At 58.9% G+C, this 24,149-nt stretch overlaps 6 protein-coding genes across 6 annotated transcripts; 4 read left to right on the forward strand and 2 right to left on the reverse strand.

Moving 5' to 3' along the window:
* Positions 1-93: 93 nt before the first annotated feature.
* CH63R_00941 (Secondary alcohol dehydrogenase) lies at positions 94-813 on the reverse strand (the record flags this gene model as incomplete). The annotated part of the gene is made up of 1 exon (XM_018295916.1): positions 94-813. One exon carries the CDS (start codon positions 811-813, stop codon positions 94-96), a length of 720 nt encoding a protein of 239 aa, XP_018164278.1.
* Positions 814-1,749: 936 nt separating this feature from the next.
* On the forward strand, positions 1,750-3,501 carry CH63R_00942 (Rhomboid-like protein; the record flags this gene model as incomplete). The annotated part of the gene is made up of 1 exon (XM_018295917.1): positions 1,750-3,501. The coding sequence occupies one exon, from the start codon at positions 1,750-1,752 to the stop codon at positions 3,499-3,501; it is 1,752 nt and encodes a 583-aa protein (XP_018164279.1).
* An 8,751-nt stretch (positions 3,502-12,252) lies between these two features.
* Positions 12,253-14,111, forward strand: CH63R_00943 (uncharacterized protein; the record flags this gene model as incomplete). The annotated part of the gene is made up of 2 exons (XM_018295918.1): positions 12,253-13,608; positions 13,977-14,111. 2 exons carry the CDS (start codon positions 12,253-12,255, stop codon positions 14,109-14,111), a joined length of 1,491 nt encoding a protein of 496 aa, XP_018164280.1.
* A 1,735-nt stretch (positions 14,112-15,846) lies between these two features.
* On the forward strand, positions 15,847-17,648 carry CH63R_00944 (Mucin; the record flags this gene model as incomplete). The annotated part of the gene is made up of 2 exons (XM_018295919.1): positions 15,847-15,864; positions 16,122-17,648. The coding sequence occupies 2 exons, from the start codon at positions 15,847-15,849 to the stop codon at positions 17,646-17,648; spliced, it is 1,545 nt and encodes a 514-aa protein (XP_018164281.1).
* Positions 17,649-18,680: 1,032 nt separating this feature from the next.
* CH63R_00945 (uncharacterized protein) lies at positions 18,681-19,001 on the reverse strand (the record flags this gene model as incomplete). The annotated part of the gene is made up of 1 exon (XM_018295920.1): positions 18,681-19,001. One exon carries the CDS (start codon positions 18,999-19,001, stop codon positions 18,681-18,683), a length of 321 nt encoding a protein of 106 aa, XP_018164282.1.
* A 1,676-nt stretch (positions 19,002-20,677) lies between these two features.
* Positions 20,678-24,045, forward strand: CH63R_00946 (RNB domain-containing protein; the record flags this gene model as incomplete). Its single annotated transcript, XM_018295921.1, has 3 exons — positions 20,678-20,818; positions 20,887-21,311; positions 21,387-24,045. The coding sequence occupies 3 exons, from the start codon at positions 20,678-20,680 to the stop codon at positions 24,043-24,045; spliced, it is 3,225 nt and encodes a 1,074-aa protein (XP_018164283.1).
* Positions 24,046-24,149: the final 104 nt, after the last annotated feature.

Genomic DNA, 24,149 nt, shown 5'->3' on the forward strand with positions numbered 1-24,149 from the left:
CTTTTTTGTCGACTTTTCTTAGTATCCCCGCATCCAAAGCCAACAAACGTCTCGTTGATCGTGAAACGCGCCTGACGCACCCTCTGGCCTCCACTACAAGTGCATACCACCATCATTGTCGTTGTTGTCGTCGTCGCCGAGTCCCCTTATTTGCTCCTCCATGGCACGGCGCAGCTCATCGTCCGACAAGCGACCGCCCGTACCGTTGGTTTGCGGCGCAGGCTGGGCGGGTGTGGTATCCAGCTGGATCTCGCCGTTGCGTATCGTGCCCACCTGGAATGTGCCATCCAGCCAGGCGGGGTGTTGTGAAGCTGCTGTCGTTGTTGTCGTGCTGGACTCATTCGCTGCCTGCGCGCTCTGCCCCGCAATCCTCTCCTCTTCCGCCCTCGCGGCACCAAGACCATTCGTCGTCGTCGACGTCGTCGCTGTTGTCGTTCCGTTCACGCCATTCGCGGCACCCGCCTGCTGTTCCGACTCGACCTCCTCCTTGCTCCGGAACTCGTTCCAAGAGTGGCCGCGGCCCTCGACCTCTTCGCGGATGATCTGCACACGCTCCTCCATGCGAGCGATGACGACGTCGTTTTCGCGGATGGCCTCGACGCAGTCCGGGTCGGGCCGGCCGAGGGAGGCATCGGCGGCGTCAAGGGTCGTCGCGGCGCCCTCGGCATAGGGCTTCAGCTGGGCGTTGGAGTACTGCAGGTGCAGGATCGAGTTGCGTATCTCGAGGGCCTTGAGGTGCAGCGTCGCGAGCGAGAGGTCGCGCACGGCTTCGGCGAAGCGGGCGGGGGATATCGGGTGGGTGTCTGCCGACATGGTTGTGGCTGTGCTGATTTTCTGCTGAGTTGGCGTTAAAGTTTTTGCTTTACGACGAGCTGGACGAGGAGCTTGCGTCGTTGAGATTTGGCTTTGCGGAATTGCTGGCCGAAGAGGAGGCAACAGGCTCGGGAATCGTTGCTTAGGTATTGACGATGGATGGATTTGAGGGAAACGAAGCGAGCTAGAACGAGGCGGGCACGAGCGCGGGCGCGTCGTTTGGCAGGGAAGGCGTGTGATGACGACGATGATGCCGTGGTGCAGTCGCGCAAAGGGGGTCGGGCTCCGTCTCTCTTGATAGGCAAGGTACCTAGGAGGTAGATATGGGAAGAAGAAGTCGGATGATAGCGGCTATCGCTAGGCAGATGTGATGCGACGTCACTGTAGGTAGCTTTTCCTGCCTGTCAGCTGTTTCTGTTTCTCGGTAGCTCTTTGAACTTGAGCGCGGGGTGGAAGGTGCAGTGGAAGGTTCCGGCAGGCGGGGGGTTCCTGACCAGGGGGGGTTGGACCAACCAACCGATGAGGAGGAAGCTTCTTATTTCAACGATTAAACCCCCCTCCCCCCTGAGATGAGCCCCCATTCCTCTTTCTGTATCAATTGCGTGCCTAACTTGAGTAGATCCACTAGAGCCACACCAGGGCGTGTTCCGCACGGATTCAGCCGCCCGCCGACCGAACGACGCGGTCCCGATTCCGCGGGTCCAAGTCAAATCGAGCCAAAGAATTTCCGGATCCATGACATACCACCACGACATTTGGCATCAAAACCGACGACGCCGAAACGTTGTCCTGAGGGACGACACTGCTGCCAAAACCAAAGGCACACGCCGCCTTTATCCTGCCCAAGGGCAACGCTTGTCTCGGCCGGACCCGGCGCATTGATGAGTTTGCCGCTCTCAGTGCGCTGCGACATCCCGGTTCCCGGCTCCAGGAGCCATGAACGCCTCACTCGGCCTCGTCCCCTCGCGATCCCTCCTCCACCTGGGTCTGCGCCTCGCCTGCCGTCAAGTTGCGGTAAAAAGCTGCAGTTCCCCCCCGGCTACCGCCTCACGACTTCTTTCAACATGCGCATCCCTCCGCAGACCCCTCTCTAGCAGACCGTACTCGCCATGGTCGTCGACACTCCATCAAATCCAATGGCCCTCCCCGGGTCTAGCCGCGACGGCTGACCTCCCAGCAACAACACGGAGATGGATCTCTTCCACGCCGCGCAAGCCCGAACCCACAAACGATCCCATCCTCCGAGACTACGTCGATCTCCCGCTGGACTACAAGGATAAAGACGGCCTGCGCTTCCGAGCCAAAGACCTCTCGGCCGCCGAGGTGAGAGCCGTTTTCGGCCCTTCCCTCAAACCCGCCGCCGCGAACCGCCTCCTGCGTATTATGCAGGGCCGCCGCGTCGCCGGAACCCTCGACGACCCGGCCTTTGGCGTGAACACGGCCGACTTCACACCGCAGCAGCGCGACGCCGCCCTCGTCTACCTCCGCAAGCTCGTCCCCGTCGACGAGGTCCTCAACGCCGGCCTGCGAGCCGAGGATGAACTCGCCCTGCTGGAGAAAGAGCTCGAAAAGGGCGTCGACGGAGAAGCCTCAGATGCGAAGACACCATCTCTCGAGAACGAGACCACCGAAACGGCGAGCGAAAAGGTCTACACGGCGGACCCGGTATACGGCTACAGCGCCTTCGACGCCATCCGCGCCAAGAACCAGGCCAAGGCCGCCGAGGAAGAGAGGCGCCTTGCCGAGGAGGAGGCCGAGCGCCAGAGAAACAACCCGAACGCCGGCCCCCCCGCGCCGCTGTCCCTCAGCCGCCCGCCGATGAGCGCGCGCATGCAGAAGTGGACCGAGCAGGCGAGTTCCGATCTCGCAGCGCCGCCGCAGTTGTCGCTCGCCGAGCGCCTGCTGCCCTCGGCCGCCGTTGTCCTGCTGCTGGTCGGCATGCTCGCGGCCTTTGCCGCGGTCTACACGCCGCCTCGCGACGTCGACCGGCTGTACCCCGAAGTGTCGGCGTCGACGGCGACGGTCGGCGCGCTGATTGGGCTGAACGCGCTCGTGGCGCTCGCATGGCGCGTGCCGCCGCTGTGGAAGTTCCTGAACCGGTACTTCGTGCTGGTGCACGGCATGCCGCGCGCCGTGACCATGGTCACGGCCGGCTTCTCGCACTCGTCGCTCGGCCACCTGGCGGCCAACATGGTGGCGCTATGGTTCACGGGTACCGCGCTGCACGAAGAGGTCGGCCGCGCCGGCTTCCTGGCCATCTATCTCGGCTCGGGTGCCGTCGGTATGCTTGGCAGCCTGGTGGCCTACACGCTACGGGGCATGCTGACCGTGTCGACCGTCGGCGCGTCGGGCTCCGTGTTCGGCGTTGCGACGGCCTTCTTCTGGACGCACCGCTTCGACTCGTTCAAGATGTTCGACCTGCCGCCGGACCCGATGAACGGCCCGCAGGGGCTGGGCTTCATCGCGCTGATCCTGGGCTTCCACGTCTACGCCTTCCTGCGGCGGGGCCCGCAGACCATCGACCTGCCGTCCCACCTCTTTGGCATGCTTGCGGGCGCCGTGGGCGTCGAGCTCTTCAAGAAGAGGGAGGCGCCGAGGGATGACGGGTTGGAGAGGATGGAGGAGGCTTCGTCAGGGACGCCCCGCGACAAGTGGGTGACGGTGGTTCCTAAGCCGACTAGCACCTGAAGAACTATGTGGTTTTGTCTTATTTACAAATCCCAATCTCTGCGGAGATAATGTACAATACAGTGAGCTGTGCAAAGAAGACCGGCCGGGGGGGGGGGGGGGGGGGGGGGGGGCGATGTAGTGCCCAGACTCGGGTCTTGGGCGGGGATTGTGTCTATTAGACGATTTTTGTATTCTATATCCGGCGTTTGCGTACAGACGCCGCTTCTACATCACTCAAGAATTCAGAAGTCGCCCTGAAAACCCCTCCAGTCCCCCGACCTACATGCCGGGCATCAGCGTTTGGTTGCAGTGCTCGGTACATGCCGTGAGGGATGCGATTATGACTTCCGCACCGTGCTCTATTTTAGTATGGCTTGACCTTGAGTGCCGACGCAAGAGCAGAGTTGTCGAAAAGACCTTGGAGGAGCATCTCTCCCTCATACTGCGGCAATGACGCCATCTGATCTCTCAGTCGGGTCATGGCCAGTACCTCCCTTACCGTACACCTCGCCTCGTCCAGTCCATGAAACGAGACATCTTTCCTCTGCCGTGTCTTTCCAGACTAGATGCTGACGTTGTTCGGCCGTCCCCAGTTGCCCAGCCCCCGCATCGTATTCGACATCTCGGCAACTGGGACTCGGGTTTCAGAGACAAACATCGCACCCAGACGGCATTCACTCTGGGCAGGCGGTCCGAATGGGTGCGGGTACCGACGCCTGCTCGACGGCTCTGGGCTGAACAGAGACTGCAGACATCGTGCTGCGTATGTGACGTCCACCTGAGGCGTATCCCGTGGGAGCAAAAGGGGCGAGTGGGTGCGTTAAAGCAGCAGGGCATCCTCGGCCATTCTTTCGATGCCATGGACGTCTACTTTGAACCCCCCAGCTCAACATCCTATTCACGAGATCACGACACGCAGATGATTCAGCACCCGGGCTCGTGAAAAGGGTGGTTGATGGAGTTTCTTACTCCCTGGTACTCCTGGTCGCCGCCGCCCCTAGCATTGGTAGAAAGCCACGCACTTGTCCCAGAGTTAGCAACGGTCTGAAGAAGGGGGCCACGACCACTGAATTCGTCCCAGTGGCCAAGCCGAAGGAGAAGCCTTGGGCACACCTTCTGGTCGACTCATCGTAGCTGGTTTGTCAGACGCATACCAGTAGAGGTGAACGTAGTGTGCACTCTCTACGGCGACAGCCAAGCGCGTCATGGCCAACACATCTGCATCTCCTTGGCTGTCATCTATACCTCAACACCAAACTGGCACTCGGCCCAGCTCATCTGACGGGACGAGCAACGGAAAGCCCGTCGGCGAGGGTTGGCGGCAACTCGTATCGGCGGCTTCGGTCTAGGCTCGCTCGGTTGACATCATCTCACACGTAAGAAACAAGACGCATAAGGAAAGGATGTCAGAACGTAGACACTAACCGTTATTCGGTGTTTACGATTTCGGGACGACTGAGCGGTCTCTTCAATGACGTGGGGGAATGGTGTCCTCAGACAAAGGCACCGACCCCCTACTTTTGTCTCCTCGACATGCCCTGGGACCTACAAGTGTCATTTTTTTGGAGCCAGGCAGCGGCCATATGCCATAGACTCAGTAAAGCTGTCCGAATGCAAAGACCTAGATGCAGCGTTGATGACTGACGTCCCGAGTCCAAGGGGCTTCGTCTCGAGGGTCCGTCTCGAGGGTCCGTCCCGAGCACCACCGTTTCCTATGCCATTTCCATCTCACGCGCTAGGTTCGAGATGATTCGACATCCCGTCCATCCCGCGGGGTCAAGACTACGGAAGATGGCTTGGCTTGTTAAATCGATTTGCGTACTCCGCGGCCGCTATTCATCACCCCCGCCTCGCCGGAACCTACAGAACGTGGCCGGTGTCGAGATCGGTTGCGAGATCTTTCCCGAGACAGCCGCGGACGATCCTCGATCCGGAGCATCTAATCAAAGGGGCTCGGCCGCTGGCTTCGTCACGCCGCAAGTTCGTGCTGGGCCTGGCCTCCTGTGGACGGCGGCAAGGGAGACACGGTGGATGAGTTCCACGATTCGGTCGCCTCGCTCCCGTGCGACTGACTGGTCAAACACTCGAGCGGGCTTCCAGGAGACAAGTTCTTTTGCTGATCGATGGAACTTTGGCTGTGAGATCCGGACTAAATCACCATGGAGCCGGAAGGAGAACAGTGGATTTACTATGCTACCTATCTACCGGATAACTGCAACTCGTATAGGTTTTGCCGGCAATGAATTTGCGGTTACAGGCAGCTTTAGAGGGGCTACTGAGGGGATCCGAGGTGCCTCTATCGCGAATCAAAGATCGTGAAGGAAAGAAGGTGGCACTCGCAAAGATAAACCGCTTGTCCGGTTGTTACTTGGACAAGTTGCACTCTGTACCCAGTCGATGGGTGCCTCGTGCCGACACTGTAGGCTTTATGTAAAGCCAGCATGGTCACACGGGGGATGTCCAGTGGGTTGGCATGGCGCAAGAAGAGGAGGCCAGCTTGGGAAGGCCCAAAACCTGAAACTTCTTTGCCGACATCATCGGGCGTCCTACGTTGGACTGACGTCCCTATGCCGTGAGAGGCTGGCATGGTAGTATACGGTCGGTCTCCCTTGGAGATGGGGTGTAAGCTTGAAGAAAACACGTAACTCTCTTAGGGTCGAATTCGGGCCGAGCAAAGCATCCGTGGGGATTGGAGATGAGTTTGTCCGACATGGACAAGCACAGATATGGCGTGGAGGCCCCTCGGAGACAGGAAACAACACCTTCAGGACCCCCCCCCGCTGGTTACTATGATATTAGCCCCTTCCAACGGGCCAGCAGACGGAGGTTGTGATTTGAGGGACGGCAGGGCAACAGTTCGGATTGGACACATTCGCTCACACACGCTCGGCCTATCTTTTGGACGGATCTCGACAACCGAGCATCGTGATGACAGGTCCGAGGAGGTCGCCGCCCACCTGCAGACGACACCTCTCGGAGGTGTCGTGAGCAGACGACGAACAACTCATCTGATCCCGGGCCCGGCAATTTGGTGGGAGATGGCCAAGCGTGATGTAGCCAGTTTCACGGGCCAGGCTCTCCAATGACGGGCATGTCGCAATCTTCGTAGCGGGACCTCGAGGCTGGAAGTGGTAGCTGTCAACGACGTGGAGGCCACCGGAATCGCGAAATGAAGTCGGTGGTGGTTTCATTCAGGACTTACCCGGGAAGGGAGGGGGGGGCAAATGATCTCCATGGGCCTCCTTTCGTCCCGAAAGATTGGTCGCGAAGTCGTCCATCCTCTTCTGGTTCGCGAACGGGCGGTTCCCATGTCTGGTGTAACATTCCCGGAGGGGCGGGGTTGGCTGAGATGAGGTTAAGATTGCCTTCTCTCCGCTGTGGTTATTTCTGGGCAACTACCGCCTCTTTTTTTTATATTTCTTTTCATTTACTTTAGCGGCGTTGCATCCATTCTCGGGGACTGGGGAGGGAAATCGTGCATAAGAAAAATAATTCGTATAGTGGGATGGAAAGAAGGATGCTGAGGCGCATAGCACAAGACGTAGTGGTGATGTTTTATCGCATCACCCGGTGTGCCACGGAGTCTTGGACCGGGTATCGTGACCCTGCGAGGGACCCATTGATTCGGCCGGTTTGCCACGGGTTCGCTGCCTTGTTTTTTTACAGAGGCGGGTTCGCAAGCGAGTTGGAAGCATGGAGCCTGGCCATGAAGCTGGCGGAGTAGTTGCATGATCTGTGCAAGGTGGAAAGGGGGTTATGTCGGCGTGCTTGCTGGTGGTGGGTGAGCTTAACGGCGAGACCACTGGAGGGGCTTAAGAGGGGTTGATAGCCAGCGAACCGAGACCGAATCAGTATGGACAGCTCCAGACCGGCCGTTTCTTCTCCATATCTTGAGCGTGGTTCAATATCTCGAGCTCAGAAACCACCAAGAATGGGTAGTGCAACCGCGCCGTTGTAATTGTCGTTCCTTTTTGGGAACGGGACGAGGCTCGATTGAGCGGTCCCACGTGTGCTCAGGCAGATTGGGCGACTTATAACCATGACTCGTCATTGTATTGTACCCCGGAGCGTGACGGGAGAGGGCAGGACCATGGCCGAGAATGTGCGTGTGCGACTCACAGCCCTCGGGGCTGCTTTGTCTCAAGGCGGCCGGGCCAAGCCAGGCAGATCTCATGGCCGCTCAGGATGTCAAACTTTTGACAGATGGCCGTCCGACGCAGAGAGAGCCGAGAATAGAGCAGGCGACCTGACAATCCCTTCCAAGGGGGGCGGCTGGTTTGCCTGGAGGACGGCCCGGCGGTGAAGGATTTGCGCGACGCAGACTTTGTGGCAAACCGGCAAAGCCACGAGACCTGACGCGCGCATGTTACAAGAGACGAAGGAAGAAGAAAGGAATCAAACGGATAGAATAGGAACTATTTGGCGAGGGAGAGAATGAGAGAGGGAAACAGTTTGTTGGTGGTGGGGGGGATTCTCGAGGTCCGTCCACGTCGCACACATTAACCACATCAAAGGGCACCCCGGACCACGCTTGGGGGTGGGGACCCATCGGGATTTCTCACAAGCCAGTGCCGAGCAGCCTTGTCTTTCCCAGATGAGGAAGATTGTTTGCGTTGCGGTGCGGGAGTCGCTAATACAAGCGAGTGTGCAGGCCTTTCGTTTCGGGCATCCCGTCAGAGGCGGAACGTAAGAGGGAAAAGAGAGAGAAAGAGAGCGTATGTGTGTGCGCGGAAGAAACCCGAGTGGAGTGTTCTTCGTGCAACGGGGTGTCGTCGAGTCGACCAGACGACAAGACGTGCTTGTCAGTGAATTAGACGGAACCAGCCGAATCTGCGGTGTGGTGTAAGAAGGCTGTCCGATTTCTCGCCATCGCTGGGACGAAACCCCTGCCTGGCGATGGGATGAGCCCGCGAATTCGGATTTGCAGAAGCGGTCAAACTTCGACTCTGCCAAGTTCCAGACGCGTCTTTCTCGTCCCGGGCACTTCGTGGTCTCCACTGGGCGACTGGATACCGGATGGTTAGCGAGGGATGGCCGCGGAGAGATGAGGCTCCGGTGAACAATCTTGGCCCCAATCATCAGCAATCAGGAAAGCTGAAACGAGACTGCCCGCGCCTGGGTAAGGGTGAAAGGAAAAAGGAAAACAAAAAAGAATTAAAAAAAAATTCGACAAAGCATATGGGGCGCCAAATGGATACCGTCCCGTCTGTACACACATTATCTCTGGGGGTTAGCGCGCGTCGTCAGTTGAGATGAGGTCGGTGTCGTCCGGGTCTTTCGGCTCTGGAGCGGAAGCGCCGTGGGCTTCGTTCTCGGGCAAAGCATGAAGGGTTTGGGATGGAAACTGTGACAGCAGTAATGGATTCCAACGTGGATGGAGAGGGGACGGGGGGCCGGAAGGAAGCAAAGAGAGTGCTTCGAGAACGAAGGAGGAAGAAGAAAAAACAGGAGAACGAACGACTTGACCAGGGATACCGTTGACTCGCTTTCCCGCCGAGGGCTGGCCGGTGTTCGAGTCGTGCTCTCGGCCTTTTTGGACCGCGACCGGGTTGTAAATTGGGGTGAGTTTGATGAAGTCGGGAGACACGTTTCCCGGACCATGGCAAAGCTGTCCCACCATCTCTCATCTCTCATCTCTAAACCTCGTGATGGTGGCCTTTCACAAAGACGGTCAACCCCCCCTCCCCTGCGGATCCCCCTCACGGCCTGCATAAAGTCCAATCACGACCACAGTCCACTGTTTCGGGAACTGGCGTCGTAATCGACGTGGAGTTTCCCTCTTTCCTGGGTCGGGCCCCGTCAAGCAGAAGTTGTGTGTTTCTACGGTACCTCTGTGCCTCTCTGTATGTCGTGTTGTTCGGTGATTTCCAGCGTTCCCACCGACCTGACCGTGAGCCCCGACGGCTTGGCCGGTTGTCGTTGTTGCCATCGCCATTGCCATTGTCATTGTCATTCTCGGTGAGATGTACGATAGAGCTCCTGTTTTGTCACACAAACACGGCATGTTTCGTAAAGAGAAACGCCACCAGGACGACAGGGGAACGTACGGGTACCGGACAGGCAAAGCAAGGCGACGAACGGATGGGGTTGCACCGGTAATGAAAGCGACGACGGCCGGGATTCGTGTGACTACTCTGTACGGATATCGTCCAAGAAAGAGAAGTATCCGTACCCTCCCTCCACGGACAAGGCTTCTGGCGTCGTGGCCATGGGCATGGGCATGGGCATGGGCATGGTCCCCTCCCTTATCGTCGTCCATGAGCCGAATTCCGCCAGACGGGGAAAAATAGGGGCGCGCAGTCTCACACATCGTGTCATGGCCCATCTGCATTCTGTGCATCCTGTGGTTCTCGTGGATCGCAAACGGCGTGACCGTGACCTCATTGACCCAGAGAGCGACGTGCCGATCGGTGCATTCGAAGGAGGGATGATGGCTGTTGTTGTTGTTGTTGTCCTCTGCCACCACTTGTGTCCCCTCCCTATGCTTACTTGTAGCATCATGCGGCCTCTATTACCATCGACGCCGCAATGCATAATGTGTTACATTAGATGTATATGTACCGGCATGAAAATAACAATTTGCCGCGTCGTCAGCGTTGGGTGTACGCCCACGGTCAACAACCACTCGCAGCCCGTTCGTCTCTTGGAGCGGCCGCCGCTGTGTGTAGCTTGGCTTCCCGACGAGCGAGCTCCTCATGCTGACAGGGCCATCCAGCTGTTGGGACGTGATATTCACGGGGGTGGGGACCAAGACGATCGCAGGGGAAGAGCACACACATACTTGGTAAACTCTGTACAGAGGCTTGAAAGTCGGACGTCCTGCTGATCATTCGCCCCGTTTCGAGGCAGTCAGTCCGTACGTCCGTAAGCCCCATGCATCACATCGGACTCTCGCTTCTTTCCCAACCAGTGTCCAGGGTCGTCGTCGTCGTCGTCGTCGTCGTCGTCGTCGTCGTCGTTGCTTTCGTTGTTGTCATCGTCCCAGGTAAATTACAGGCCCTTTTCCTCTGCTCTTCCTCGCCTCTGCGGAACAAGGAACAAAAGAACAAAAAAAAAAAAGGAAGGGGGGAAACTCTGTTTTCCGTACCGGAGAGTTGAGGCTCGGCGGTCTGATCAGTGCATCCGTCGACTAGCTGTCCAAGGTTAGTCCCTTTGCAACGGCGGTGAAACGAAAACAGAGTGAGTGAGACCTGTCGGGGAAGTCCCTCTAAGGGCCTCGAGTCGGAAGCTGTCCTGGCTTTGGACGGTTTGACTGACTAACCGACCATGTCCAATGATCGCCCGTCACGGTCAAGGCCCCTCTGGACGTGCGTCCCCATCGCGAGTGTTTTATTTTAGCCTTTCAGTCTTCTCATCTCTCCTCGCGTGACTGAGGGCTCTCTCCTCGACCTCCCGGGGTCGCGATCCGCCTGAGCCAAAATAAGAGTTGCCAGGGGGTGCAGTTGCCAGTTACTGAGCTGTGAGTGAGCTGTGAACTGTGAACTGTGAACTGTGAGTGAACTATGAGTGAGAATGAGCACCTGCGCATTCTGGGGCTGAACAGGTCCCTGTCCATCACCCCCCTGCTTTTTGTACCTGAATATCACCCAGGGCACCCAGGGGCCAGAGAGCACAGACTCGTCTGATCAGTGATGGACACGCTTGTGTGTGTGTGTGTGTGTGTGTGGTTGATTCTGCTTCTGTTCCTCGACAAATGTACGCAGCCAAGGCGTCCTTCTCCCCGTTACTTGACGAAGGAACGAGAAACGAGCATGGAGGGCCGGGGGTGAGAGGAGAATGCTGCTGCTGCGGACGTGGCTTTTCTTGTGTAGCCGCCACAGCAAACACTTGGAACCCAGCGAAGAAACAAAAGAGGCTCGACGATCATCCTCCCGGTCTGCTTGGGGACGCGAGACTCGGACGGCCAGCCAGAGGGACATGTGTGTATTCGTAGAGCGCGGGACGCTGTGCAACCACACGAAAAAAGGGCGCGGAAAACATGCCGGCCCCCTCCATCACGCGCAATTTCTCCTGCCGCCGCCGCCCTTCGACGTCCGTTGAAGAATTCCCGTCTTGATTCGCTCGTGTGCCTTGTAAGCGCTTATGTATCATGTGCGTATCTTGTTATCGTGCATGTCATGCCACGCTATGCCTCTGTTTGGTCCGTCATCGCTAGCGAAATACATATGCTCCGGACGGCGGCAGTGGAAAGGAGGAGTGAGGGATAAAGACAGTGAGTGTGTGAGAGCAAATATTTGATATAGATTCGTCTTCTTTCGTTCTTTAGTCTGGATGCCTGTGTCTCCCAAGCTTCGATGCTTCATGTTGCATGCCATCCCAAGCCCAATGCGTTGGTGATCGACATTATCAACCCTTCTCGAGACTTCAACCCCCCTTGGCCCAAAGCGACCCTCGTCCGAGGAGCCCTGCCGGTGGATTGAAACTATACTTTTTTTTCCTTTCCTTTTCTTGACGCTACTCTGCCCTCCGTTCCCTTGCCAAGCTCGCCTGCGCTATCGTTCCCCTGCTCTTATTCCTCTCTGCACCGGTGGACCCGGGGCCAACAGGAGGACCCTCACCTTGCAGGGACTGCTGGACCTGGGCAGGTCAGCTCAATACCGCATTCGGCAGCATCTCGTTGGGGCAATGGAGCTGGCGGAGACGAGACGACTGGGCTGCTGGGGACAAGGCAGGCAGCTTCCAAGGCGATTGGGGGAATCCCGGCGGGCGCCATCGACAATAGCAGTGAAGGGACTGACATTGGGAGAAGAGGAGCAGGGAACACGACGAATGACGACGGCCCCTCGTGTTGCTCTCGCCGCCCCGGCGCGCGTGCCTGGTGCGATGGGCGCGCCAACCTGGGACCCATCACCATGGTCACCATCGACTGGTAAGCGTAGACCGGGGCGGCATGGGGATGGAGATGGGGAGGAAGAGGAGGAGAAGGAGGAGCAGGAGGAGCTAGAGAACATGGAGCTTTGCCAGCACCGCCCTCGACCCTGGGCGGCGGCAACGATGTACAAGGGCATGTGCAGCGTAGACCAGCATGAACTCATAAGTTTCCTTGACGACACAGACTCGGACGCTGACGACTTTATCCTGTCCTGCTCTTCTCCTCCATCGCCATCACTATCACCACTGCCACCACTACCACTCCCACCACCAACACCATCACCAACCACCACCACTCATCCCGCTGCGCACGCTCTGATTGACGAAAACGTGATCGACGACGACGACGACGACGAAGACGAAGAAGACAAATACAAATACTACCACTCCGGAGCTAGCACCGGTTTCTTCGATAGCACCACCTCCTTCTACCGCTCGTCTGCGCGGTCCAGCTTCTCGTCGACGACGAACTTGTCCTTCACAACAACAATCACAGCGGCGTCAACCACGACGGCAACGACACCAGCGGCGACGATGGCGCCCTCCACCATTGCCAACAGCCTCCTCAGCACCAGCGGCGGCGGCGGTGGCGGCCGCGCTAGACATAATGGCAAGACGACAGTAGCGGTCGAGACAGCTGCCCCAGGGCGGACCAGTGAAGATAGCGTGGACCGGTCCCACGGGCTCTGGGACTACCTGCATCATGGACTCGACGGGTACAGCTCGCCCGACCTGCGACAGCTCCAGCAGCAGCAGCAGCAGCAACAACAGCAACCACCATATCACAATAAGCAACAACCCCGGCAACAGCTGTTCTCATCATCGTCACACCACAACCTTCATTCCTCACGACCCGGCTCGTCTAGGAGCCGCCAACCGTGGGAGATGACGACCCGCGTCACGCGGACGAGCTCCGAGTCGATGATGACGGCGGGCAGCTCGACCGTGACGGCGAACTCAACTGCCTGGACGACGAGGACGAGCAAGACGAGCCACGAGAAGAGCGGCAGCAACGGCAGCAAGAAGACGATGGCGACGACCGTGTCGGCACACTCGCCAACGGCGGCGACAACGACGACGACGACGACAACGACGACGACAACGATACCGATACTACAAGGCATGCGCGAGGCGCTGTCCTCGGCCGGGTCAGCGACAACCGTGGCCCCGCCTGTGTCGCCGTCAACGAGCTCCTTCGGCGCAGAAATGACGAAGCAGGAGTTCGAGGCCTTGCCCGAGGCCATCCAGAGAAAGGTAAGCGAGACACTGTCGTTGTTGTTGTCGTCATCTCCCTCGGGTTTCTTTTTTTCTTCTATTCGGTGTTACTTGCCCCTTCCTATTGTTCCCTTGGAGAGCGCATCAACGCGCTCCCCCCCTTCGGTCACGGCATCCTCTTTTGCCTCCCTTTATTCACTCTTTACCACATGATACATCTGCCGGTGGCTTCAACGGTATCTTCCTTTGTTGGCAAGTGCCGGGGTTGTTCTAGCCTCACCTTTTGCCCCCCCCCCCGGTCGAGGGAGGCACACCGTCGAGTGCACTCTCAGAGACTGCCAGGTGAAATCCGCGCCCGTTTCTTGGCCCTTGGGCCCTGGACGCACGGGGATCCGGCCTTGCCATAGGCACAGACGTGCGCTGAACGGTGTCAAGGACACTGGCGCAGCGCGGATACAATCCTTCGTGCACTCGGCCAGGCATGGGAAATGGGAAGCGAGTCGAGCGGCTCAGGATCAGGACAGGGGGTGCTGGTGGAGTGAAATGAGGTGAAAGACTTGCTTCCAGCAAGAATCTCCCAATCTCACTCTCGCGCTCATTCTCACTCGCCCACACACACCCGTACTCAGCAGCTGGAGGGCCTAGTCCAGAGCGGGCCCTCGGATGAGATGAGTGTGAGTCCCTGACCCGGGCCTGGGGTACCTCAAGCAGAGAGGGGGGGGCCGCTGCGGACGGATGGATCTTCAGGTACCCAGCGACACGAATTGGCCCGCTGAGGCTTGACCACCACTCCTCAAGACGCTCCAACTGCATTGCAGCAGCATCTGCGGCACAGCGGGCAGCGAGTCCACTGAGACATGCTTCTCTCAGGCCCCCCCAAATCATTTACACATCACCACCATCACCACCTCCTCTCTCCCCCACACCTTTATGCACCCGACTCCCAATATCACCTTCATCACCCCTGGAGCAGCCAGTCAGCATCAGCATTGGGCCAGTCCTCGTCAGGCACAGGCACATCGGCGGGCGCAAGCGACCCTCTAACGACCCCCGACTCTTCTTCTGTTCGTCGTCGCCCCATGCATATGCATTCATCGCAGCCAGCCGCTGAAGAGCACAAAAAAAGGATGACGAGTGCCATTGGACGATAGGTCGACGGGGGGCGCGCTGTCGTCACGAACTCGCACTGGGCGAATCGTAACGTGTGTTGGCGAGATTGACCGGAACGTGACGGTCAACAACAATGACAGGGCCGTCCGTTCCATCTCATCTCACCTCTCATCTCTCGTCTCCCGTCTCTCACTTCGGACCTGTTCAGCTCTGGCCCTCGCAGGCCTGTACTCTCGTCCCAACATGCGGCGGCACAGCTCTTCCACATTGCACTATCGGCATACATATCGTAACACCACGCATGTCTCTCTCTCTCTCTGCATCCCCCCCGGTCAACCATCTTCAGCCGTCACCACTTCTTCCCGTGCTGTTGTGCTCCCCTTCTCCCCCAAGTCCGAAAGACATGTCTTACATCTCTCTCTGGCTTGTTCCCTCCCCGTTCCTGACTACCCCCTTCTCGGATTCCCTCCCCTCTCCTACTCGAGTTCAACGGTGGTCCTCTCTCTCTTCGGGCAGCGCCAGCACATCACAATTCCCACATTCCATGGAACCCCCTCGGGCCGCCAAGTGGCTCGGCTGGCGAAAGCGGACATCCATCTCCCGGACATCGTCCCCCTCACAGACACAGACACAGACACACACACACACGACCCACGAGTCACAGAGGCTGTCTATGCACGGCACCTGCATCCGCACTGACGCTGGGCCTGGCCCTGGTGCACTGACCTGATTTGACGTGCATCACAGACTCTTTCCCATACGTCTGATCCCTCCTCATCCTCACCCTCCCCTAGCTCTTCTTCTCTCCCGAGCCCCAATAGCTCTTGCTTATCGTCCCTTCACCAGCCGCCGTCCGATGGCTCCTGCCTTCCGTCGACGGCTTGGATGAACCTTTCCATGAAGCCATGGATCGCTGCCGGGTTATTCCCTGAGTGCCTATGGATGCCGTCCCAGAACCCTGAGCTTGGGTCTTGGCCGGGGCTCGAGCATATTGAACCTCAATGTACTCTACTCGACTCGGCTTGTCCTGTCATCAATGATCGAGTGAAGCCGGCCAGTGTCAGTGCCAATGCCAGTGCGAGCTGCAGGTACTGGCCCTACTACGGTTGCTTTTGCCGTGCTGCAAACCAACCCCATCCAGACATCTTTTCCTTCCCAAGGGCCAAGATGTACTCTTCCTTTTGGGTACCTTTGACAGACCGTCCCTTGATAGGTAGCTGCTCGCTCTGCTCCATCCTTCATGCACCTCAGCAGATGCAGTGCGGGCCCCGTACCGTCCACAAGCACCAACACAACACGCCCGCACATTCCTGCAATAAGACAATACATGCCCTCTGTTGTTTCTCAATTCCATTCTCGCCTTTCTTTACATTCCACTCAATGCCTTTGTATCGTTTCTTTCTTCTTTCCGATCGACCATACTAAACAAACCTCTTCTTCAGTACTTCAGCTCCCTCGAACGTCTTCACTTCGCCAGCCTCGCACCGGCTCCCACTCCCCTCTCCAAACATCTCGACGTCTACTGTCATCGTCCAGAGACCAGCCCCAACCCCAACTCCAACCCCAAGACATTGAAGCAGCGTCGCAGAGAACGCCAGGCCAAGATTGCCTCTGACCAGCTCTCCGACTGCGTCAAGAGACGACCCTCCCGTCGCGCCGGCGCCCGCTCCTCGAGCTCTTCCGTATACGTGCGCTTGCCGGACAAGATCAAGAAGAGACACTTGACCACTGAAGAGCAAATCATTGCTTCCCGGAACAGGAGACACGACATCATCCTTGACCCGGCCGATGAGGCCATCTACAAAGTCCGAAGAAGAGCGTCCAGCCTGATAGTCCACGACGACCTGTGGAGTCCGACCCTGTCGGTAAGACCGCAGACGATGGAGACCCGGCCGAGCCAAGAGACGTGCCAGCGGGTGTCCAAGCCCGAGGGGCCGAAGTCGCCTCAGCAAAAGCGGGATTCCTTCTACGACAGCTTCCGGTGGCTGGAGGAGGACGACGAGCTGGACCTACGCCTGCAGCTCGACGACTACCACGCGAACCTGAGTGACGACATGCTCGCCAACTCGAGACAGCGCAGGCCGTCGTTCCGCAGGCACCTGTCCATCAGCAAGATACCCTTCGGCCGCGCCTCGCTCTCCATCAATCGCCCCGGCACCACCCCTGCTGTCGCCAGCAACCCTGCGTCCCCGTGCTTCGAGAGCTCTCCGGCCAGTCCTCAGACTACTACTTCCCCCGGACATGGCCGCCGGAGATCCCGCGCCCTGTCGCTGATTTCGCCCAAGCACAGCCCTCAGGACACCCTCGCCGCTTTCGACCCGGAAGCGGCTCACTACCAAGACCCCGAGGCCCGTCTGAAGCTGCGCGTCTATCTCGCGTCCCCTCAAAAGTTTGACGAAGCCATTGAGTTCGGCTTCCCTTCCAAAGAAGCCATGGTCTCGAAGCCGCCGGTCAAGGACGTTAAGCAGCCCAAGACCAAACCGTCCAAGTCCGCAGTGGCAGACGAGACGGAGAACATGCGCACCTTCCTCGCCGACGACAGGTCCTCCATCTTCAGCGATGACGGGTCGCTCGACTCGGACTCTCCCAAGACGCCCCATACCATGGAGATGGCGGGGCTTCGGCCGCCACCCATCAAGAACGATCAGCCGCACTCGCCCAAGCCGTCAACCGAGTACTCACGAATGCCGGCCGAGGCGCGGGAGATGACTCTGCGGATGACCCTCACTCGCCCTGATCTCCGAGCACACGAAGACCAGATGTACGGCTGGCAGAAGAACTGCCCGCCGGGCAGGAAATCGACCAACCCCCTGCGCGACGAGTTCCCCACGTCGACATACGTCCGAGACGCATCGTCCAAGGAGAGCATCGAGCGTCAGTTCGCGGCCATGGACCAAGAGAGCGCCCAGGCCAGCGACCGGGGCGTCATGAAGCGTTTTTGGAACAAGGTCCGCCGTGCACCCGCGTAATTCGCTTCTGTTTCGAGAGAAGCCCATCATGATGTCCAGGCTCAGATGCAGGCTCGAGAAGGAAGAAGGCCGAGACGCCGACCTACATTACACCCGTTAAATACCGCTGCGAAACCCGCATCACGATATGAACAGTACTTGTTTCTTATACCCCATCCCAACAAATTTTGTATAGTCCAATTTCATAGTGTCTATTATTTCCTATTTCTCCAGATTTTCTATGCCGGGAGTTGTCATTCATGGGATCGTTAGAGGCACAAAGGGAAGGGCGTCGGTTAGTAGGAGAGAGAGAGAGAGAAAGGTATTTACCGCCCTTTCCGCCCGTCATATTTCACAATCACACGGATAGCGTCGTCTTTTTTGAGAGGGTAGATCTTTGCCTCAAAACGGGGGTGGGGAAAGATCGGTGTAGGGAGGGGTTAGCATTTGTTAGTGATGGGCGCCTGCGAGCGTCTCTGCTAGGGCTAGTAAAGAGGAAGAAAGGAAGCGAGAGAAAAAAAATTAAATAACTTGTAACTAACTTGCCTCCCAATCTTCCACCGTCCGTATTGTGGTGCATGTTCTCGAGGGATTTATGTCATGGTGACATTTGACTTGTGTCACGGAACGGCCCTGCTTAGTGGCTCGAGAGCCGCAGGCGTCAGTCGAACCGTCTTCATCACTCTGCAGTGCCGGCGGCGAGGGATTGACCGCGATGACACATACTAAGGACCTAGAGGGGAGGGGAAGGAGGATGATCGGCTTCGCTGGGTTGGTTGGCTAGGCTAGGCCGGTGTGGCACTGGAAGAGAAGGACGAGGAGGAGGAGGAGGAGGAGGGGAACAAGTGATCCCGGGAAACTGGGTGATAGTCGTCCTTGATGTCAAGCCTCACGGGCCCCTTTCGGGATTCCCGCCAGGTTCAGCGGTGGGATCGAAACACCGGCAGAGAAAGGCCCCCCCCCCCGCCTCCCTGGAAGGTTTTTTCCCCCCTTTCTTCACAGGTAAACATGCACACGCCGCTCTCTGGCGACTGGGGTATCACATCGCCGTCATCATGAGCGGTTCGTTTGCTCGGAAGGAAGGTTGAGAATGGGGATTTCGAGGAGGGCACGAAGGGGCCGAGAGAACACAGAAGATGGAGGGAGATGGGCGTAGTTTGTCGATAGGATAGACCCTTCCTTGGATGGGATAGACAAAGAGGCGTTTGTTTTGGCAAGGACGCGGGTGTCGTTCTCACGGTCTGTTGTCATGGCGGCGCTTGGGGCGTCTTGATCATGTTGGGGACGGCGTGTGGGGGGGATACGACTGTTAGCGTCTTCGAGGAGAGCGAGGGAGGAAGGATCTTGATGGCAACTGAGGCGAGGGTGAGGCATCACGAATGGGGCGAGCACAGGGACTGTGCGTGCTTGTCACTCTCTGCCCTTGGGAAGGGGGATGGATGAATGCGAGATCATGATGTCAGGGTTCTGATTCTAGTTCTGATTCTGTTTCTAGCGGGTTTGGTCTCTTCGGTCGGGAGAGTTGTGTTCCGTGGATAGTCCAAGAAGCCCTTTTTGAGGGGGCTTTTTCTTCTTCTTCCATTGGTGATATCGAACTGCCGAGAGTGGCTAAAAAAAATTTTCCAATGTTTTATTGACCGGTTACGGTTCCAGCTCCTCGGAGAGTTTCTTCTTGCCGCGGGTCATAGAACCATAGAGGTCTACATCTTTCGGCGGTTGGCGTTCTGGGGAGGCATCAGTTTGGTGGTCGGGGATTCGGTGGGGGCGTTGTCACTATTGGATCCGTGCTTCTGGCACGTTCGTTGGGGCCGTTGTCTTGGCTTGCGGTCCGAAGGATTGGATGGAGAGAGAGAGAGAGAGAGAGAGAGACGGAGATGACATGGGTCCGGTTGGAAAAGCAAAGTGCCGTCATTGCGCCTGCTGCTGCACGCTTGCTTCTATGCGACTTTCGAGACGAAACAGCTCAGGTCCGGAGGGGGGAGGGGGGGACGATAAAGGGGGACGAAGAGCATGGGCTGGCTCGGACAATCCCGAGACGTGCTTCTCGATGCCACCCACGTGCGAAGAGCGGGTTTCGTTTCTTTTCCTCCCCCCTTTCTTTCTGATGTTTGCGTACTTTGACGTGTTCCGGGTTTCACGAGGAGAAAAAAAAGAAACGAAACGTAGTGATTAGTGGATGCGGACTCTTGAGCATCTGCGAACCATGGCCCAACTCGAAGCTTTGGTTAGTCTGGTCTCAGCGGCATTTCTCGTACATCGTCATGCAGGGGTGGGTAGGGCCCGAGACCCCTTTCGTCGTAGTTCAGTCATTCGAGAGCCCTCGAGGCTTAAGGCACGGCTGCGCGGAGAAGCATGAGCCGCCTAAGAAGATCACCACCTGACAAAAGTCGTGGACGCTGCCCCTGACTGCAGCAAGAGAAAGGCGACCGAGGGGGGTGCCGGAAGGGCCGGCCGGAGATATGACCGATGTGGGGCCATTGGTGCCGGTTATCGGACCGGGGTCACGAAGGGGTCTCTTGCCTTTTTGGGAAGTCAGCCAGACTCACCACTGCCACTTTTAGGCCGTCTCGAATGCATGCCTACATACACATCAGCCGTCATGAGCTTGTCGAATACGAACTATGAACAATGCGACCTCGTTCGTGAAGTGATCGTCGCCAGTTGAGCACGATGGGGGGAACAGTTGTGGAGCTGGGCAGATGGCAACAGACGTACGTGGGACGACTCATGACTTTCGGGTGGAATCATACCGATACATCGATTCCAGACGCCTTGGTTTCAATCCGCGTGTGTTAGGTAGGTAGGTATCCGTATATGCCTATTCGTAATATTCCAGAGAAGGGAAACCACCATCAATCCTGTTCTCGTCGCATCACGTGACACCGCGTAGGTGGAGTCGTCCAAACGGGACCTCCACCCACCCCTGCGGCGTGGCCAAACGTCACGACACAGAAATTTTGGGGCGCTAGGACCCCCCAGATTTTGAACAGGTGCGCGCGGTAAGGGACGCCACTCATTCTTCTAGGCTCCTTTCAACATCGCCGTTTTTCATGCTCACCATGTTGAGAAGCGCGAGCAAGCCATACGTATGCTGGCGGTGTCTCACAACCAGGACGCCGCTGTCCCCTGTGGCTAGCGGATCCCGACTCGCTCCACGGCTTCGACATGCCTCATCTGAGATTTCCCAAAGAGTAAGCCTCGGACGACTTGCAGGAGGTATGAGCTGCTCCAGAATTGAAGGGACTGACGTTGTTCACAGTCGTATGCTGGTATACAGTACCATCCCCGCGAGGGCGCCGTCGGCGGTGGCCCAGGAGGAAAGGGACGAGGCAGAGGAAGAGGTGGTGGTGGTGGTGGTGGTGGCCGCCCCATAACCGCCGCTACGGGCGAGGAGATGGCCCTCATCCGCGAAAAGTCGGACATCAGGCAGCGCCTGCGGGAGTGGGAGTCCATGAACCACGAGCCCTCTCGTCGCCTGCTCCAGGACATGCCAACCCACGACACCCCGCTGTCCAACTACCTGACCCGGCCGGACACGCTCCCCGGCGCCATGGATACGAGCAATGACGAAAGCGAGCTGCAGAGGAACAGTCGGAAGAACCGATCGCTTTTCGAGGCTGACGAGCTCTCCGATTTGCGCGGCTCCACGTCGGCCCTCGTCGCCGGCGACTTGGTCGAGACGAGGTAGGTCCATTTCCATCTCTACTACGGGCACTACTCGGTCTGCCCGGATGAATCATCTCGTTTAACAAGTCGCAGATATGGAAGCGGACGCCTGCCGGTCCTGGCCGTCTGTCTAGGACGCCATCACGGCCTGCAGTATTTCTACATGAGCTCGGGCGAGGTCCTCCCCGAAAGCAACATCCGCACGCTCTTCACCCTCACCAGCTTCACCAGCCCTGCCAAGTTCCAGCCGCTGGTTGACATCCTGCCCGAGGAGCCCGTCACCAAACCGCGCAACGTCTTGGTCCACAAGCACGACCCGGCGGCTCTGAAGGCGGCTTCTCGCCTGCAGGGGGAGCTCATCAAGTTCTACCAGGACTCCGTCACCTTCTACCAGTCCCACCTGACGCTTGACACCGCCAGCAGCTTTCTGGCCCACCCGGACAAGACGTTGTATCTCAACCTGGAGGAGATAGCGGAGAAGCTACTGCCCGACTATCTCAGGCAGCAGGGTAGGTTCCTCCCGCATGCCCTCTACGCCGTGCACACGGCGCTGCAACGCGACACCTGGGGCTTCCGCCCGCTGAACATGAAGTGGCACCGGCGCAATTACATCTACGAGGTCCGGTCCGTCTCCGAACTCCGCATCCTGCGCAAGGTCGAGAATCAGGTCCGCGAACTGGTCGAGGGCGCCGCGCTGCGCGACGACCCAGCCTCCTCGCTGTCGTTGCTTAGGCAGAACAGCCTTGGCTCCTTCATCCTCAAGGCCCGCGGCGTCATCAGGGCCAACCGCCTGAGGCGCGAGTGGACGCCCCACGGTATGATCGGTCCCAGCGACGAGGGCGCCAACAACCACACCGCGTGGACCAAGCAGGAGCTCGATTACATCCGCTTCATGGAGCTCTGGTCCTGCCACCGCATCGTGCCCAACCCCTCGCAGCTCGAGAGCCTCGGCTCCACAATCCTCAGGCTGACCGACGTGTACAACGACGCCGACTGGCTCGCCCACTGGACCGGCTTCACCTTCCTTCAGGAGATCGGCTGGATCCCGCCCTGGGAGATCCCTGCCCGCTACGAGTACAGGTTCCCCGACACCCAGGTCCAGAGGGGCACCGGGATGGTCATGCCCCTCGTCGACGTGAACGGCTCTCTCCGGCCCGATCTCGCCCAGGGCCACCGCCGGGACTGGGGCGAGACGACCGTCTTCTGCGTCGACTCGGAGCAGACGGCCGACGTCGACGACGGCTTCTCTGTTGAGCCGGCCGAGAGTCCCGGCGAGCACTGGATCCACGTCCACATCGCCGACCCCGCGTCGCGCATCGACCCCAAATCCGACCTCGCCCGCCAGCTCGAGAGGACCCCGTCCAGCTTGTACCTGCCCGGGTTTCCCAACAAGATGTTGCCGCGCGACCTCGAGCAGCAGTTCTCCCTCGATCCGGGCCAGCCGGCCCTGACCTTCAGCGCCAAGGTCAACGACCGCGGCGAGATCCTGGACTACAAGGTCGAGCCGGGCACCCTCCAGAACGTCCTCCATGTGCCCAAGGACGAGGTTGCTGCCGTTCTGCCCCGCGACCCCCAGCAGCAGCCTGCGGACGGTTCCACCGACGTCTTCGCCGTCGGCATCCCTCCCGCGCCGCCGCAGCCCGTGAAGCGCATCACTAGGGCCGCCGACCTCTCCCAGAAGGACAGGGACGACCTCGTCCTCCTGAACAGGCTCTGTGCGGCTCTCAAGGACCGCCGCGTCGAGAAGGGTCAGCTCCCGCAGCTTCAACCCCGCTTCAGTTCTCCCGAGGTCTCCCTTGACAACGTCGTCGTTGACGGCTCCCCGGACGTGTCCAACTCCTCAGTGTCTTGGAAGGGCGACCCCTTCATCAGGTTCACCGAGCCGCGCCCCACAGCCGCCGACCGCCTCGTCGAGCGCCTCATGCACACCGCCGGCGAGGTCGCCGCGAAATGGTGCAGCGCCCGCAACATCCCCGTCCCCTACAGCACCCAGCCCGAGGCCCTCCACAACCAGGCCGCGCTCGCCTCCTACCGCGCCGCCCATGTCGACCCCGTCGCCGCCCGCGGTGATCCGATCCCCGTCGACGTCCTCTACGGCCTCTTCACCCTTGTCGGCAGCTCGGAGCTCACCGCCACCCCGTCCCCCTTCTACTCGGTCGGCCTCGACGCCTACGCCAAGGCCTCGAGCCCCCTCCGCCGCTTCGCCGACCTCGTCGTCCACTGGCAAATCCACGCCGCCCTCGCCCGCGAGCGCGAGACGGGCCGCTCCCTCGCCGGCCAGGACTGCTCCGAGGCCTCCGACTTCCTCCCCTGGACCCTCTCCACCCTCGCCCCCGCCCTACCCACGCTGCAGGCTCGCCAGCGCCAGATCAAGGAGGTCGACAACCGCGACGGGCCGACGCAGTGGGTCGCGCAGGCCCTCCTCCGCGCCTGGCGCTTCGGCGAGGCGGCCCTCCCCAAGACCTTCACCTTCGTTGTCGACGGGCTGTACCCCTTCGGCCTGCGCGGCCGCCTCGAGAGCTTCTACAACCTCTCGGCGTCGGTCGACGTCTCGCGCCTCGCCGCCGTCGCGAGGCTCGCCGAAGTCCAGGTCGACGACCGCTTCGAGGTCGAGATCGCCAACATCAACGTCGTGACGACGCGGATCGCCGTCCAGCCTCTGCGGAGGCTCACGCCGGCGGAGGCAGAGGAGAGCAAAGGCCGCGTGCCCAGTCCCGCGGACGCCGCGACGTTGGATGCCGTGCCTGCCTGAGAAACCCCATGTAAGAATATCCAACGAGGGGGGTTTGTCCCTCGTGTGTAGAACCGTGTATAACCATGTACGATACAATACAAAGCTCTTCATCGTGTAAGATA

Source organism: Colletotrichum higginsianum, chromosome 1 (genome assembly GCF_001672515.1).
Source record: "Colletotrichum higginsianum IMI 349063 chromosome 1, whole genome shotgun sequence".
NCBI classification, from domain to species: Eukaryota; Fungi; Ascomycota; class Sordariomycetes; order Glomerellales; family Glomerellaceae; genus Colletotrichum; species Colletotrichum higginsianum.